Raw genomic sequence first — 16,016 nt, forward strand, 5'->3', positions numbered from 1 at the left:
ATGCGGAAGGGACATCTCTGCTTCCTGGAGAGTGAGCAAACGTCCCTTAGCAGGAGGTGGGCAGCAGCCAGAGCACAGTGTGGCCCACCTCAGGGTGGGCAGATGCATGTGGTGGCAGAAGCAAGGGGCTGCATGCCGAGCCTGGAACGATTGCAGCCCGGGCTGGCTCCCTGGGCACTCAGAGGGGTGGAGGGGAGGTGTCTGCTTTGGCTTTTTGGCTCTGTTGGCAGATCACCTTTGCATTAGTTACTGGAGTGCCAGTTCCAAGTAGCAGGAGGCAAGGGAAGCTGGTGGACATTTGTGCTGGCAGGCACATAGGGCAACCCAGGCATGGGCAAGGGCTCATGGCACAGAGTCCCACGGCAGGCACCTTACTAACATGCTCCCTGCCAGCCCAGAGGTGCTTGTGGTGCTCTGCTTTGCCTGGGAGCCCTGGGACAGGTCTCAGTGCTCATGGCTGAGCTGGCACCACAGCCCTTGCCTGGGGGCAGCAGCCAGAGGCCCCAGCATGTCACTGGCCCCTTGCCCAGCGGTGGATAGCCCTTGCTGCCTGAGACTTGATTAATCTGGCAAGGAGGGTGGTTTGGAGGTTTGGGAGCAGGGCTGAAGCCCTGGGGTAGGTGCCTTCTCCAATGTGGAGTGCTCAGTGGGGCAGGAGTGATTTTTGGGAGGTGCTGGCCTGCTCCCAGGGGTTCTGCTTCCCTCCCATGGCAGGGTGGGTGCTGGCATAAAATACGGCTGGAAACACTGATCTGAAAGAATAGTGATTATTTTTTAACAGCTATTGTGCAAAAACTAAGGTGAGCTGATGACTCTTTTCTCCCTGCTGTGTTGTGTGGTCAGTGGCTGTGGTGCCTGGAAATGCTGTAAAGCCACCAGCTTAGCGTGCAGCTTGGGGAGCTGGGGCAGGTCACCTCTCCGGCTGTCCCCTGGCCATATGTGCCTGGGCAGGAGCCCAGAACCCTTCCCACCAGGGCCTGGAGCGGAATAACCCAGGTGGAACCCTCTGGGCAAGCAATGGAGCCTCCCAGAATGTCTCCATCACCTTTGTTTTGGGGGAGTCCCACCTGGCCCCTGCACCCTATGCTGCAGGAGGAGGCTCCCGGACACACGTGCCACCCCCACAGCTATGGGGTCCGATGCTGGAAACCAAAAGGCTGCCTATTGCTTTAAGTTCCTTTGCTGGCCCTGGGGATTTTTCCTTTTTTTTCATGTTTTCTCTTGCTCTATGAATGGGTTTTGCTGTAAATTACAGCTTTGCACACATTCCCTGGGGCCGAGGAAAATAACCTCTGCCGAAAAGCCAGCCTGGAGTGGTGACTGGCTCCCCCTCTCTGCTCCCTAATTGAAACCAAATGTGCAAGATGTAGGATTGTGGGATTTCTGGCCGGCTCCCAGGAATCTGCAGAATGTGAACGCGCTCCCAGAGGCATCTTGCATCAGCCCGGGGAAGTTTGCTCCTCGCCTGGCTCCCCCGGCCCGGTGAGGGGCCAGGAGCCTCCCGCCCGCCCGCCGCCGCTTCCCCGCTCCGGTGAGTTGCTCTGCGCTCTGAGGGAGGCGTTTGCCCCTCTGGGCTTGGGATTTTGGGGGGATGTGTGGTCAGTTGTGCTCCAGAGCAGAGCCCAGGCCGAGCGGCCAGGCTGTGGGTCTGCCTGGGAAGGGGCTGGGGCAGCAGCGGGACGGTGTCCCCATCTGACGAGGTGACATCTGGCCCCCTCTCTCCATTTTTGCCCCCACTGACAGCGTTTTGCCCCGTGCCTTGTGCCAGGCCAGCGCTTCCTGGTGTCCCTCCACAGCTCCCGCCCGTGTGTCTGTTGGCAGAGCCCACGGCCGTGCTGGCCAGCCAGGGAGGCCCTGCTGTCCCCAGGGTCCTCCAGCCAGGCACCGGGTCACAGCGGTGAGGGGACACGGGACCACCAGCATGGTGCTTCTGAGCATCCCGCCCCGCGTCCCGGTGCCGAGGACCCGCTCGTGGCCGCTCCGTGGCAGGATGATGCCGTGGTGTGCTGCACCGTGGCAGGGTGACGCCGTGGCACGGAGAGGGGAGGAGGACTGCAAGTTCTCAGCCGGCAGGGAGTGTTTGCTGGGTGCAGCACCCCCAGGACCACATCCCCAGGTGCCCTGGCCACTGGCTGTGCTGCTGGCAGAGCTCTCCAGGACAGCTGGCAGCCACGGGGACATGGCAGCGGCTCCTCACACCCCCTACGGCCGCGATGCTCCCAGTCGAGCTGGCTGGCCCATGGCTGGGGAGGTGCTTGCAACTACAGAAAATGGGGCTGCATCCAGCCCAGAGAAGGTCTAAAATGGCATTTTTTTTGGAGAGGAGGAGGACTACGGGTCCCAGCATGCTGCACTGCACTCCCGCTGAGGCTATGCTGGCGGCACAGCATGCTGGGGGCTGTAGTGCCAGCTGGGGTAGGGGGCCCAAACCCCTTTATCCACACACTGTATACCTTGGGTCATGGTCCAGGGTCACAGGGAGCCTCTCACTGCTTGGGGGTGTTCCCTCCATCATGGCCTCAGCAGGGCCCACTTGCCTGCTATCCCAGCAGGAGCGGAGCCCCCAGCCCCATGCAAGGACAGAGGGCTGCAACAGGAGCCCTGGAAGACCTGTGTCCAGGGCTTGGTGTGTGTGTAGGGTGTGCAGGCTGCTGCTGTCCATCCCTCTCGTCCACAGATGCTGCTGCTTTGGTGCTGGCAGGACAGCAGCACTCAGTTGGGATAAGCAGGCTGGGGGCGAGTAGTAAGCTTTGTCTCAACAAATGTGGATTTCATTTTTGTCCTGCTAATATCCACTAGTGATTTCAACAGAATAAGAAGGGGTAAAATAACAAAGAGGAGAAAAAACTGGAAGGCAGTGGCTGAGGGAAGCTCCCAGGCCCAGGTGACGCCAGGGAGGAGCTCCAAAAAATCTCTCCACACTCAAAATTTCCAGCCATTGAAAATTTTGGGCAAATATTTTGAGACAAAATGTTGCAAAGCCATCCCTTTTTCAAGGCTGCTGGAACAGCAATGCTTTCCAGCTGAGTTGCCAACACTGCTTGGCCACTTTGGCCGCGTGTCCCTTAGCCCCCAGCCTCAGTGCCTGCGTCACCATCTCCCCACTGTCGCCCCGTCCCGTTCCCCTGAGGAGTGACCCGTTCCCCCGGGCCCTTCACAACGGCTGCAGGGGAATGGTTTCCCTATACTAAACTCAATGTAAATGCATTCCCTGTCGGAGGTGATGGCATCTGGTGTCCTGATGCTTAAACAGTTTACTCAGCCTGAAAGAATAGTGGGGAAAAAAAATATCCCTGGATGGTTTTTGGAATGCAGAAGGAAATTGAGAGTTTACTGCTGGAGGAAGTGGCCTTTATCAAAGGCAGGAGCCCTCATGTGTGCCTCAAGAGATGCAGCTGAAATTCCCAGTTCTGGCTGAGTTAGTTGCAACTAACTAAACTTTCACAGCTGGGAATAAAAGAGGTAAAAAAACCAGCAACCATGTATGTGCTTTTGCAAGAAAACAATTGGGGGAAAAGGAGAGAAAAAAAATGACCCTGAGTCTAGGTGTTTATTTATACCTTCTGCAGAGCTCGTGGTGTTTAGCAGAGACTCCCACCCAGGGAATCCAGCAGCGCTGGGCAGGGTGTTGGTGGCAGCTCCCAGGACTTTGCCTTCCCCTGAGCTGGTGGCAGTAAGCTGTGCCCCGCTCCTGCCCTGCCAAGGATGGGTTTGCTGGCGAGCAGGGATTGTACCCAGCACCTCCCAGCCATGTGGCAGCTGTGTCAGAGTAGGTTTGGACTTTCTTTTGGTGGCCAGGGACAAGGCTGTGGGTCCTCACGTGGAGTGGTGCCAGCCCAGCACCTGGGTGCATCCAGGTCTTGTTTGGCCCAGAGCTACTGTCTCCTGAACCCCTAGGTTTGTGAGTTGATCCTGCAAAGGTTAATGTACATGTAACCTTGATTAAAATAGCCTTCTTTAACAAAAAGAGGACTAATCTGGTGTGATGGGCTCTCCCAGGAGCACAAATGTCCCCTGGGCAAATAAGGGGGGTAGGGGGTAAGCCCCAGGAGCCTGAGGCAGGGCTGGGATGTTCAGGGGTGCCCCTGGTGCTCCCCCAGCATGGTGCTCTGCCCATGGTGGTTCCTCAGAGGCATGTGGGTGCAGCAGGAGCTGCTCAGGCTCTTGGGGTTCCTGGCAGCCAAGAGGTAGCCAGAGCCAGGACGATGGCTGCTGCCCTGCAAGGTAGCTATGGCTCAGAGGCCAGGCACGTCCCAGGGCTGGGGCCTGGAAGGGCTCCCCTCATGCCACGGGCTGCACCGTACTCACAGGAGCCCTGACAGAACCAGCCCATTTTCTCCCCTTGCTGCAGCTCGAGCCCTGTTGCCAAGACTCCCAGGTTCCCTCCAGCCCCATCTCCCCAGGAGGCAGAGGGTGCAAGCTTGCTCCCGTGCCCTCCCTTCATTTCCCCTTTCTGTGTCACTCACATCCTCGGGCTCAACTCTGCCATAGAGAACTGTCCCAACCAGCATGCTGTAAATGTGGAGTGCTTATCTGCCACACTGTGCCGAGCCAGGAGGCAGGGAAGCTGCCTGTTGCAGAGTCCTGTTACGCTGTTGTGTGTGTGATGGGGTTGTGCAATGCCTGTGCTCTCCAAGCCGGCCAAGGGCGGGCGGCCCAGCCGGAGCCATTCTGCCCGTCACTGGAGCCGGATGGCGCCAGCCCGGAGCAGAGCTCTGGGAGGTTGGTGTGGTCCCCATGGCTGTTCCATTGCAGGGCCGTGGCAGGGCCAGGGACTGGCTGCATCAGTGTGGCACTGTGATGCCACAGCTCCTGGTGGGGGTGGCAGAGAGGATGGGACTCTTCACCACGGCAAGTGTGAGCCCTGGGCCCTGCTCCTCCTCTGAGGCTGAAGAGGGGACACAGGGTTTTGAACTGGGGGAGCCCTCCCATCCTCAGCTGGCCATCCCAGCATGACGAGCCCTGGCTCTGTCTCCACAGGATTGCCGACATGCCAGCCAGCCCCAGACCAGCCCTGCTGCTGCTGCTGCTGCACGTCCCATGGGCTGCAAGAGCCCAGGTCAATCCAGGTAAGTGAGATGGGGACCAAGTGGCTGCAAGAAGTGGTGTGTTTCCCTGGACTCTGCTCCTGCCAGGCCTTCTGAGCTTGGGCTCACATCATCTCCACTATCTCTGGGAATTTTCCTAAGCCCAGGCTTGCCTAGTCACTCTGCTGTTACTGCCAGTGACCCTGGAAGCATCCTCCATGTGTCACAGGCACCGCTCCTGGCACTGGTGAGTGGTGAGACGTGGGCAAAGCGCTGCAGTCAGAGACACAGGCTCAGAGGGGACCCTTCTTCAGTGGGTGCTCTTCGAGCCCACTCAGTTTTGAGACTGTGGTGTTCCAAAGGTGAGGTGCCAGGGTATTGTTTGCTGCTGCTGGGATGTGCTTTCTTTGGTGGTTTTTGCAGGAAAACCAAGGTTGGCTTTAGTAAAGCGGCTTGACGAGGTGCCTGGCTTCTGCTCAGGAACCACAACACTGCGCCGGGCGTCAGCCAGACAAGTGTGTTTAAATGGTTGTTTGTGCAGGGCTCAGCCCCGTCCTGCGTGGTGGGGATGGACACAGAGCCCAGGCTCCTTCAGCATGTCAGGGCTTCCCCAGGGCATCCCTGTAACAAGTCCCTTCAAACCCTTCTTCCATCTGTGGGAAGAGTTTGTTGGATCTTCCCTGGAGGCTGCTCAGGCAACCAATCCTACTTCTTCTGCAGCCATCCAAGGCTGGTAGTGCCAGCTTAGCCTGGCAAGGATGGTTATTGCCTGGGGTAAAGGAGCTGGGCTGGCTCTGCATTTGATGGGATTCAGTGGGAGCTGCACTCTGCAGAGTGTTGCTTGTGGGAGAGTGCTGATGCTGAAGGTGTGCCCATCCCTCTGCCAGACACAGGAGACGGTCCCTGTGGTGCAGAGACACAGGGACAGAGTCAGTTGCCAGGCAGCACTGCTCCTGGGGGCATGGGCTTCTCACTGGCACAGCACTGGGTGAGCTGTTGGGGCAGGAGGTGGCCCCTGCACCAGATCCTCACCTGAGCACTGCATCCTCACATGGGCCTTGCATCCTCGCATGGGTGCTAGTATGCCTTGGGTACTGGTACCCCTTGGGTGCTGGTACCCCTTGGGTGCTGCATCCTGGCCCGGGTGCTGCCACCTGGGTGCAGGCATTTGCTCAGGGCAGTGTGTGCAGGGAGAGCTGTGGGCTGGAGCAGGCGGCCAGACAGTAAACATGGCCAAACAAGACAGTCTTTCAGCAGCTCTCTTAGCAGCTGGGTGTGAAAATATAACTCCTGGGCAGCGGTGTGGCTGCAGTGCCGGGGGAGCCACTGCCACCCCTAGTACTTTTCCACTCACAGCGGGAGCAGAAGCGGGGCTGGCAATGGGGGCAGCAGGGAGGGTGAGCACCAGCCTTTGTCAGTATTTGCCCCGGGCAGGTGTGGGGAGCGGCAGGGTGACACAGCTAGGAACAGGTTGCAGCACATGAGTGTTTTTCTGGGTTAGTGGCCTCTGGAGCCAGCCCTCTAGATGTCCCCAGAATGAGGAGCATGGGGACAGCACTGCCAGCCCATGGGCTGTCCCTCCACCGCAGCTGAAGTACTTGCCAGGACGGCTGAAGGGATCTCTGGGGACAGCCCTTGGAGTGCTGCCTCCTCTTGCTCCCAGCTTTGCTTTGAGCTGGCCTGGCATCTGCTCTAGTCAGTGCCTCCATTTGCCTAGGCAGGTGTCTGCCTGCACAGGACTATCCTCCCGTCTTTTGTCCCCTGCTCTGTAAGCCAAAGGGATGGAGAGTGCTGTATTTCAGCACATATCCGGGCAGGGGAGGCGAGGAGGGATGCCCACACAGTGCCTGCTGGCGGGTGCCCACACGGTGCCCGCCTGTCTCGTTGCAGCGGTGTGCCGGTATCCCTTGGGCATGTCAGGCGGGCTCATCCCCGACGAGGACATCTCAGCCTCCAGCCAGTGGTCTGAGTCCACAGCCGCCAAGTATGGACGGTGAGTGAGGGGATCCTCCTGCCACAGCCACGGCTGGGCCTGGGCTGCCACAGAGAGGCACATGGTGGGTACGGGGGTGGCTTCGGCCACCTGCAAATGGCTCCTCCACTCTGGGTCCGCAGGCTGGACTCGGAGGATGGCGATGGTGCCTGGTGTCCTGAGATTCCAGTGGAGCCTGATGACCTGAAGGAGTTCCTGCAGATCGACTTGCACGCCCTGCACTTCATCACGCTGGTGGGCACCCAGGGACGCCACGCCGGCGGCCACGGCAATGAGTTTGCCCCCAAGTATAAGATCAACTACAGCCGGGATGGCACGCGCTGGATCTCCTGGAGGAACCGGCAAGGGAAGCAGGTGAGGAGGTGGGCAAGGGCTGCCCTGGGTGGCAGGGGCTGGGGGTTGCACTTACCCAGCCCCACCGTGCTTCTCCCTCCCCAGGTGCTGGAGGGAAACACCAACCCTTACGACATTGTCCTCAAGGACCTGGAGCCACCGCTGATCGCCCGCTTCGTGCGCTTCATCCCCGTCACCGACCACTCCATGAACGTCTGCCTGCGCGTGGAGCTGTACGGCTGCGTCTGGCTGGGTGCGTGCTGCCCTCCCGCCCCTTCCCCACAGCCCCGGGGGCTGGCTGGGCGGGTGCCCGGCGTGGGTGGCCACTCAGCCCCCCCTCCCCACAGACGGGCTGGTGTCCTACAACGCGCCGGCCGGGCAGCAGCTCGTCCTTCCCGGGGGCACCGTCATCTACCTGAATGACTCGGTGTACGACGGGGCGTTTGGGTACAGGTGAGGACCGGGCGAGCTTGCACGTGTTGTAGGTGCTGTGCCAGGCAAGGAGGGGATGGGGGATGTTTCTTCTCTGCGTTTTCAAGTTGATGTGCTGACCCCTAGCAGAGCAAATACCTGGGGTGTCCCTGAAGACAGGGGTCGCTTCAAGGACATTGAGGTGCTGGAGTGTCCAGAAATAGGCAACAAAGCTGGGGAAAGGTCTGGAGCACAAGTCTGATGCAGCTGAGGGAGCTGGGAGCGTTCAACCTAGAGAAGAGGAGGCTGAGAAAAGACATGATCATTCTCTGCAACTACCTGACAGGAGGTTGTAGTGAGGTGGGGGTCAATCTCTTCTCTCCAGTAATGAGTGATAGGACGAGAGGAAATGGCCTCAAGTTGCACCACGGGAGGTTTAGATTGGAGATTAGGAAGAACATCTTCACTGAGAGGGTTGTCAGCCCCTGTCCCAGGCTGCCCAGGGAGGTAGGCAAGTCCCAAGCCCTAGAGCTATTGCAAAGCCGTGTTGTAGCTGAGGTGCTGAGGGCCATGGGTTAGTGATGGGCTTGGCAGGGTGAGGGAAGGGCTTGGACTCCATGATCTGAAAGGTCTTTTCCAACCAAAATGATTCTGTGATTTTGTGAAGCAAGGGACACAGCCAGCTCTGGCAGGCAGAGTGATGCCATGGCATCACTCTGGCATGGTGATGGAATAAACACCCCCCGTTCAGCATCTGGCAGCCTTCCCCAGAGGACAGACCCCCATCCCAAATGTCCCGGGGGCTGTGAGGAGCTGCGGGGGGAGGTACTGGGTGGCGGCAGGTTTGTGGGGTTGGCGAGAGTCATGGTCCCTCTCCCCCTGCCCCGCTGCAGCATGACGGAGGGCCTGGGCCAGCTGACGGATGGGGTGTCGGGGCTGGATGACTTCACACAGACCCACGAGTACCACGTCTGGCCCGGCTATGACTATGTGGGCTGGCGCAACGAGAGCACCGCCAGCGGCTACGTGGAGATCACCTTCGAGTTCGACCGCATCAGGAACTTCACCGCCATGAAGGTCTGCGTGCCACCTCTTGTCCCCATCCCTGTCCCCCCACCGCAGCTGCGCTGACAGGCTGCCCCACAGGTCCACTGCAACAACATGTTCGCCAAAGGGGTGAAGATCTTCAAGGAGGTACAGTGCTACTTCCGTGCTGATGCCAGCGAGTGGGAGCCTGGTGCCATCTCCTCGGTGCTGGTGCTGGATGACGTGAACCCCAGCGCCCGCTTCGTCACCGTGCCCCTGCTCCACCGCATGGCCAGCGCCATCAAGTGCCAGTACTACTTCGCTGACACCTGGATGATGTTCAGTGAGATCACCTTCCAGTCAGGTACCTGCTGCCATGAGCTTCGTTTCGTGGGGACCAGACCCTTCTGGAGAGGTCTCAAGGAAGGAGTGGGGCTGTGGGTCACCCTCACCCTCCCCAGTCTGATGCTCTCCTCTTCTCCCTTGCCAGATGCAGCCATGTACAATAACTCGGTGGCCCCTCCAGAGATGCCTGTGGTCCCCACCACTTATGGTAAGACATTGAAAAGCACATCACCCTGAGCTGGGTGTGGAGATTCGATAGGTGCTCTGCCCTGTTCGATGGAGGAAAGGGGCAGGGGCTCTCCCTCATGCCTCAGAGTGACTGGCTCTTGCTGTTCCCTTCTCCTGCCAGACCCCACACTCAAGGTAGACGACAGCAACACACGCATCCTGATTGGGTGCCTGGTGGCGATCATCTTCATCCTCGTGGCCATCATTGTCATCATCCTGTGGCGGCAGTTCTGGCAGAAGATGCTGGAGAAGGTGGCATGGGGTGGCTGGCGAGGTGCCCCGCGGCGGTGGGCTCGTCCTGGGCAGGTTCTTCTGGGAGCTCAGCATGGGGAAAGCATGGGAGGGCTGATGCTCTCTTCCTCTCCTTGGGAAGGTTGTGATTTGCACCCATCTCCCAGGAGAGGAGATTTAGCTGAGCAGGGCTGTGACTTTGAGACCTGCCTGCTTGTCCATCCCTCTGTTCTGAAGCTGGGCTGGGGAAGAGGAGCCCAAGCTAAGCGGGAACAGTCACAGAGGTTGATGGAGCCAGACTTCTCCATAGAGGGAGACAATGGAGGTGGGGGGAACACGAGGACAAATGTCTTCCCTAGGCAGGCCACCGGAGATGGGGGCTCAACTGAGCACAGAGCACAGGAGACACTGTCCCATGGGTGCTGGTGGGGATCCTCTGTCCCAGCTCTCTCCTTCCTTGCCCCGCTCTCACAGGCATCACGGAGGATGCTGGACGATGAAATGACAGTCAGCCTCTCCCTGCCCAGTGAGTCCAGCATGTTCAACCACAACCGCTCCTCCTCCTCCAGCGAGCAGGAGTCCAGCTCCACCTATGACCGCATATTCCCCCTGGGACCCGACTACCAGGAGCCCTCTCGCCTCATCCGCAAGCTGCCCGAGTTCCCGCTGGGGGAGGAGGACACAGGTGAGAGCCAGACCCCTCTGCCTGCTCAGAGCCATGGAACCTTCTGCAGCCTCTGCTCCCCAGCCCTGGCTTTTGGCCGATCTCCAGTTTGGCACAGAGGGGTTGGAGGGAGGTTGCACAAGCTCCTGTGCATCCTGCCCAGAGGTCACGCAACATCTGTGGCTGAGAGCCATCAACGGTGTCCATCACCAGGCTGAGTTGTGTCCCCACCATCCTCCTCAGGATGCTCTGGTGTCTTTTCCTTGGTGATCCAGAGATCAGGCCCTGATCCCTGCTCCCCTGGTGCTTGGGACTGGGTTGGTGTGGAAGGAGTAGAGCAGCCGGGGATGTCTGCAGGAGCCCAGACATGCCAGGGTAGCAAGGGGGCTCTGGGGAGGAAGGGGATAGAGAAGCAAGTGGCTGGAGTGTGAGCAGGTGCTGGGGAGAAGAGGGTGCACTGCAGGACACCCACAGCAGGGCTGGCCCCGCTGTCCTCCCCCAGGCTGCAGTGGCCCTGCGAAGCCACCCCAGGCCGGTGTCCCCGAGGGCGTCCCGCACTATGCCGAGGCCGACATCGTGAACCTGCAGGGTGTGACGGGCGGCAACACCTACTCCGTGCCGGCCCTCACTATGGACCTGCTCTCTGGCAAGGATGTGGCTGTCGAGGAGTTCCCCAGGAAGCTGCTGACCTTCAAGGAGAAGCTAGGGGAAGGCCAGTTTGGGGAGGTGAGTGAGAGCTGGACCCCCTCTGAGCAGGGCTCTTCCCAGTTCCTGGGGGCCAGGGGAGGCTGACAGTTGTGGGGATAATGGCTGCCCATTGTCCCCTCTCCAGGTTCATCTCTGTGAAGTGGAGGGGATGGAGAAGTTCACAGGCAAGGACTTTGTCTTGGAGGGCTTGGACGCCAGCTCCGACCACCCGGTGCTGGTGGCCGTGAAGATGCTGCGAGCTGATGCCAACAAGAATGCCAGGTACGGGGCTGGAGGTGCACAGAAACCTGCATTGCCCCTCACATAGAGCCCCCAGAAGAGCCAGGATGCTTGGAAAGCAAGCCCTGCCTCCAGCAGCAAGGACCACATGTCTGAGCTGCCTGGCATTTGGGATTCCCGGTCCTTGCTGAGCCTTGTGCCCCCTGTGCCCACGTGTGGATCAGCCCTGAGCTCCCTCCCATGGCCCCAGTCCCAGGGGAGGGCACGCGCGGGTGGGTCACGCTCAGCCTGTCCGTGTGCACCTCCGGCTCTGTCTATCCCATCCGTGTGGTTTCTGTTCCGGAAAGGAATGATTTTCTGAAGGAAATCAAGATCATGTCGCGGCTGAAGGACCCCAACATCATCCGTCTGCTGGCCGTGTGCATTGCGGATGACCCACTCTGCATGATCACCGAGTACATGGAGAACGGAGACCTCAACCAGTTCCTGTCCCGCCAGCACGCGGGCAGCCCCCCTGCCGGCCCCGCGCCCACCCTCAGGTAACCGGCAGAGCCGCAGGGCCCTGTACCCGCTCCCTGCCTACGGCCTGTCCTTTGCAGCGCCACACTCCTCCTTCCTTTGCGTGTGTGTGTGCGTGTGTCCCGGCAGCTACAGCGACCTGCGGTTCATGGCCACTCAGATCGCCTCTGGCATGAAGTACCTCTCCTCCCTCAACTTCGTGCACCGGGACCTGGCCACACGCAACTGCCTGGTGGGCAAGCGGTACACCATCAAGATCGCCGACTTCGGCATGAGCAGGAACCTCTACAGCGGGGACTACTACCGCATCCAGGGCCGGGCAGTGCTGCCCATCCGCTGGATGTCCTGGGAGAGCATCCTGCTGGTACGCAGCCCGCTCACCCGCACGGCCCCGGCACTGCTCATGGCCTCTGTACCTCGGGTTGGAGGGGAGCAGGAGTGAGGAAGTCTCTTCTCCCTGGAGCCCAGCTTTGGGGTGAAGCATGCAGAAAGCAACTTTTCAAGAGGGGGGTGAGGGGACTATGGTGACCTCTGGTGTCCCAGCCTCTGAGTAGGATGCTTGGCAGGGCTATCAAGATGATAGTGGAGCATCTCTCTGATGAGGAAAGGCTGTGGGACCTGGGGCTGTTCAGCCTAGGAAAGAGAAGACTGAGAGGGGACCTCATCAACAATTATCAGTACCTAAAGGGTGGGTGTCAGGAGACTGGGGCGACACTTTTTTGTGTACTGCCAACTGACAGGACAAGGGGACATTAGGACATAAGCTGGAACACAAATAGCTCCACTGAAACAAGGGGAAAGATTTGTTTGATGCTGAGATGAGGGAGCCCTGGCCCAGGCTGCCCAGGGAGCGTGTGGAGGCTCCTTCTCTGGAGGTTTCCAAACCCACCTGGACACGTTCCTGTATGACCTGATCGAGGGGAACCTGCTTTAGCAGGAGATTGGGCTGGATGAGCTCTGGAGGTCAGTTCCAATCCCCACGACTCTGTGATTCTATGACATTTTCTCCTGGCCAAGGTCAGACCTGGAAGAGGGAGCAGGGTTACTTCTCATCTTTGCAGGAGCTGGGTCATTACCAAGCCCTAGCTCTCAGAGCAGTTGCTGCAAGACAGACCTGGAGCTCACCAGGCTCTGGCACTAGGCAGAGAGCAGGTCTGCAGGCTCAAGCTCCCCTCTGGGCCCATATATCTGAAAGCTGAAGCATGCAGAAAGAGGCAGAACCCTGGCCATGTAGGACTGACAGAGCAGGCTGGAGTAGTGCCCATGCCTGACTCTGCTGTGCTCCCTCTGGCCAGGGCAAGTTCACAACAGCCAGTGATGTGTGGGCATTTGGCGTGACGCTGTGGGAGACCTTCACACTCTGCCGGGAGCAGCCCTACTCCCAGCTCTCCGATGAGCAGGTCATCGAAAACACCGGCGAGTTCTTCCGGGACCAGGGCCGGCAGGTACGGATGGGATGGGATGGGATGGGAAGGGATGGGATGGGACAGTATGAGATGGTTACAGTGTGCTTGGGATGCTGGGGACCTGAGGAGAAACACTAGGGTGATGAAATAGGGACCTTGGCTATGGGAGAGTTCTGGGACAGGAGCTCCTCTGGGATTGAGTCCTGGTGAAAAGCTTGGCTCAGCAAACCCTGCACTTTGCACAGCCCAATGTGCCGCTTGCCTGCTGACCATTCCAGGCCTTTAGCCAGGCTGGGAGATGTGAGCAGTCGTCCCCTTGCCCCTGAACATACACCAGCACAGCCCCTCAGCCCTGTGCTTGCAGGAACAGGGCTCCCCAGAAGCAGTTTGCTTTTGGTTTCTGTGGCAGTAACTCTCTGTCTTTTGTTTTGAAGACCTACCTTCCCCAGCCTGCACTTTGCCCTGACTCAGTCTATAAGCTAATGCTCAGCTGCTGGAGACGGGACACCAAAGATCGTCCGTCCTTCCAGGACATCCATCGCCTTCTCCAAGAGTCAGCCAGTGAAGAATGACCCTTTGCTCCTCCCCAGCCCGGTCCCCATCCCTCCCCATCCCCAGAGGAGCCCCGTACGCAAACCGAAGCCACTTCACTCGGACTTAGCAATAAAACCCGGGCAGCTGGTCTTGTTCTCATTGTACAGTGAAGCCTCGGAGGGAAACGCCAAGGGCAGCAAGGAGAGGCACGGCGTGGGACAGCTCGGAGCTCCCGCTTGCCTGCCGACCTGAGCCGGGGGCGAGGCAGGCTGAAATGAGGGTTATTTATTGATGCAACGTGTTCTTTGGTGACTATGACTGGGACAGAACAGCTCCTGTCCCCTGGTCAGAGGGGAGGAACATCAGCTGGACTGTCTCCGTGAGGAAGCTCAGGCTCCACGCATGGGGCAGGCACCTGGGGAAGGGATGTGCCTGCTGGAGCAAGGACTGTCCGGCAGCTGCAACCTGCTTGAGGAGGAGCTGGGAGTTGCCACTAGCTCACAGCGGACTGTGTAATACAGGGTGAAAACAAAAACTCTCTGGACATTTTGGGACACTTGGACATGCCACATGGAGGGGCAGGAAGCCTCATCCTGGCCAGCCAGCCCCTAGTTGCACAGGGAGAAGCCTGAGAGTACTCCCAGCTCCTCGCTGGGCTGCTGGAGCAGGCAGCATGCTCAGCTATGGCTGCTCCATGGCAGCCAGGGAGTTGTGGGCATGCCAGCCCCAGCGAGGGACATGCCCAGGGGACCCCTTCTCGCCCTCCACAGCCATTCCAGAGCTGCTCAGCTGCTGACGGAATGCATTTTGGCTGCCCGGCAGATGCTTCGTGGCCGAGGGCAGAGGAACATTAGCACCTTTCACCTCCAAGGGGAAACCTCCAGGTCCTCCTCTCCCAGGGCTAACCCAGGTCTTCACTTGTCATGAGAGGAATGCACATAACAGAGCTGTCGCCGCCTTCTGCCCGATGCCTGAGCCTGCAACAGCCCGTGAGCATGGAGCAGCGGGCACCCCTGGCCCTCAGCCCGGGGATTGCAGCTCGGCTGAAGAGCTGAACTCTGCTACGGTGAGCATCCCACAGCGGTCTGGCACCAGTCTGTTCTCCTGGATCCAGAAGCTCCGTGAGCAAACTAGGCAGGTGCCAAAGCTATGTGCTCTCCAGAAACCCTGGCAGGTTACGCATTGTGCCCCACGGTCAGACTCTCCTGTGGCTGGACAGAAGGAACTTTGTACTTAAAGGGTACATGGACCCCTCCATACTTTTGTACACATTAGTTCAACACCATCAAGTCACGCGTGGCACAGTTTCCAGTATACTATTGCTAAGGCATGTATATATTCAGTAGATGCACCTATATATAGGGGCAAACCCGCAGAAGAGACACTTGCTACGTGAATTTGGCTGTGTGTTTTCCTTGGGGCATTCAGCAAGCAGCTCATCTGTGAGCCTGCCCAGGAGCCATGGGTTAGGGGGCTCTGGGGCTGCGCCCTGGATCCCAAGATGCTGTGTGGGGAGAGCCTGGGGGACTGCACACAGGTAACAGTGGAAGAGATGGAGGAAGGATGCTCAAGAGATGTGCTGGTTAAGCCACACCAGTTGCCCAGCTCCTGGGGTAACAGAGAGGGTGCTCAAGCTCAGCATCCACGTCCCGAGATGCCCCTGGGCAGGGGCCAAGGCAGGACAGTGGGTCTGGGAGAGGGGAGGACAGAGATAGGGGTCTGTGCTCTGCAGAGGGCCTGATGGGTCTCCCCACATGCAGTCTTGCTGATCCCATCCCCACTGCATTTGTAACCTTGGCAGCTGGATCAAGAGTGATGTCAGGCTCTGTTCACGCTGTGTAACCTGCCTGCCTCTGCTCTCAGCTGCCCCATCCCTGCCCTGAATACACGGCGGTGTCTCCCAGGGCTGCCTCAGACTGGGAGCACTGTGCTGGGCTGGGGCACGGCTGCCCACGGGAACCGCAGCTCCCACCGGACCAAGTGTGCCTGGGGTACGCAAGCAGCGCGCTGGGGCTGCGGGGGTCTGTCCCGCCGCCTGGGGCAGTGCAGAGGGCTGCTGTGCCCATTCCCGCCTCCAGCCATGTCCCCACCGACGATCTCCGGCAGGACCTGCGCACCCGGGCATCCCTCTGCCGCAGCCGCGCTGCGAAACGGTCACACGCGAAACGGTAAACCAGGGACAAGGCCAGGCAGGGCAAGGCAAGGGCAGGGCAAGGCAAGACAAGGTCGGGCAGGGCAAGCCCAGGTCAGGCAGGGCAGGGCAAGGCAAGGTCAGGCAGCGCAAGGTCAGGCAGCGCAAGAGCAGCAGCGGCAGCAGTAGCCCGGCGGCGCGGCGCGATGTCAGCAGGGGGCGTGGCCTGTGGGTGAGGGCG

The 16,016-nt window shown here is 59.5% G+C and overlaps 1 protein-coding gene across 1 annotated transcript; it reads left to right on the forward strand.

Moving 5' to 3' along the window:
- Positions 1–1,447: 1,447 nt before the first annotated feature.
- On the forward strand, positions 1,448–15,041 carry DDR2 (discoidin domain receptor tyrosine kinase 2). Its single transcript, XM_062004053.1, has 17 exons — positions 1,448–1,531; positions 4,981–5,069; positions 6,918–7,020; positions 7,143–7,374; positions 7,501–7,606; positions 7,701–7,806; positions 8,658–8,841; positions 8,911–9,154; positions 9,281–9,343; positions 9,485–9,669; positions 10,069–10,279; positions 10,761–10,984; positions 11,091–11,227; positions 11,533–11,724; positions 11,834–12,068; positions 13,000–13,149; positions 13,545–15,041. Exons 2-17 carry the CDS (start codon positions 4,991–4,993, stop codon positions 13,680–13,682), a joined length of 2,589 nt encoding a protein of 862 aa, XP_061860037.1. The 5' UTR covers positions 1,448–1,531; positions 4,981–4,990; the 3' UTR covers positions 13,683–15,041.
- The last annotated feature ends 975 nt before the right edge of the window (positions 15,042–16,016 follow it).

Source organism: Colius striatus, chromosome 10 (genome assembly GCF_028858725.1).
Source record: "Colius striatus isolate bColStr4 chromosome 10, bColStr4.1.hap1, whole genome shotgun sequence".
Classification (NCBI taxonomy): domain Eukaryota; kingdom Metazoa; phylum Chordata; class Aves; order Coliiformes; family Coliidae; genus Colius; species Colius striatus.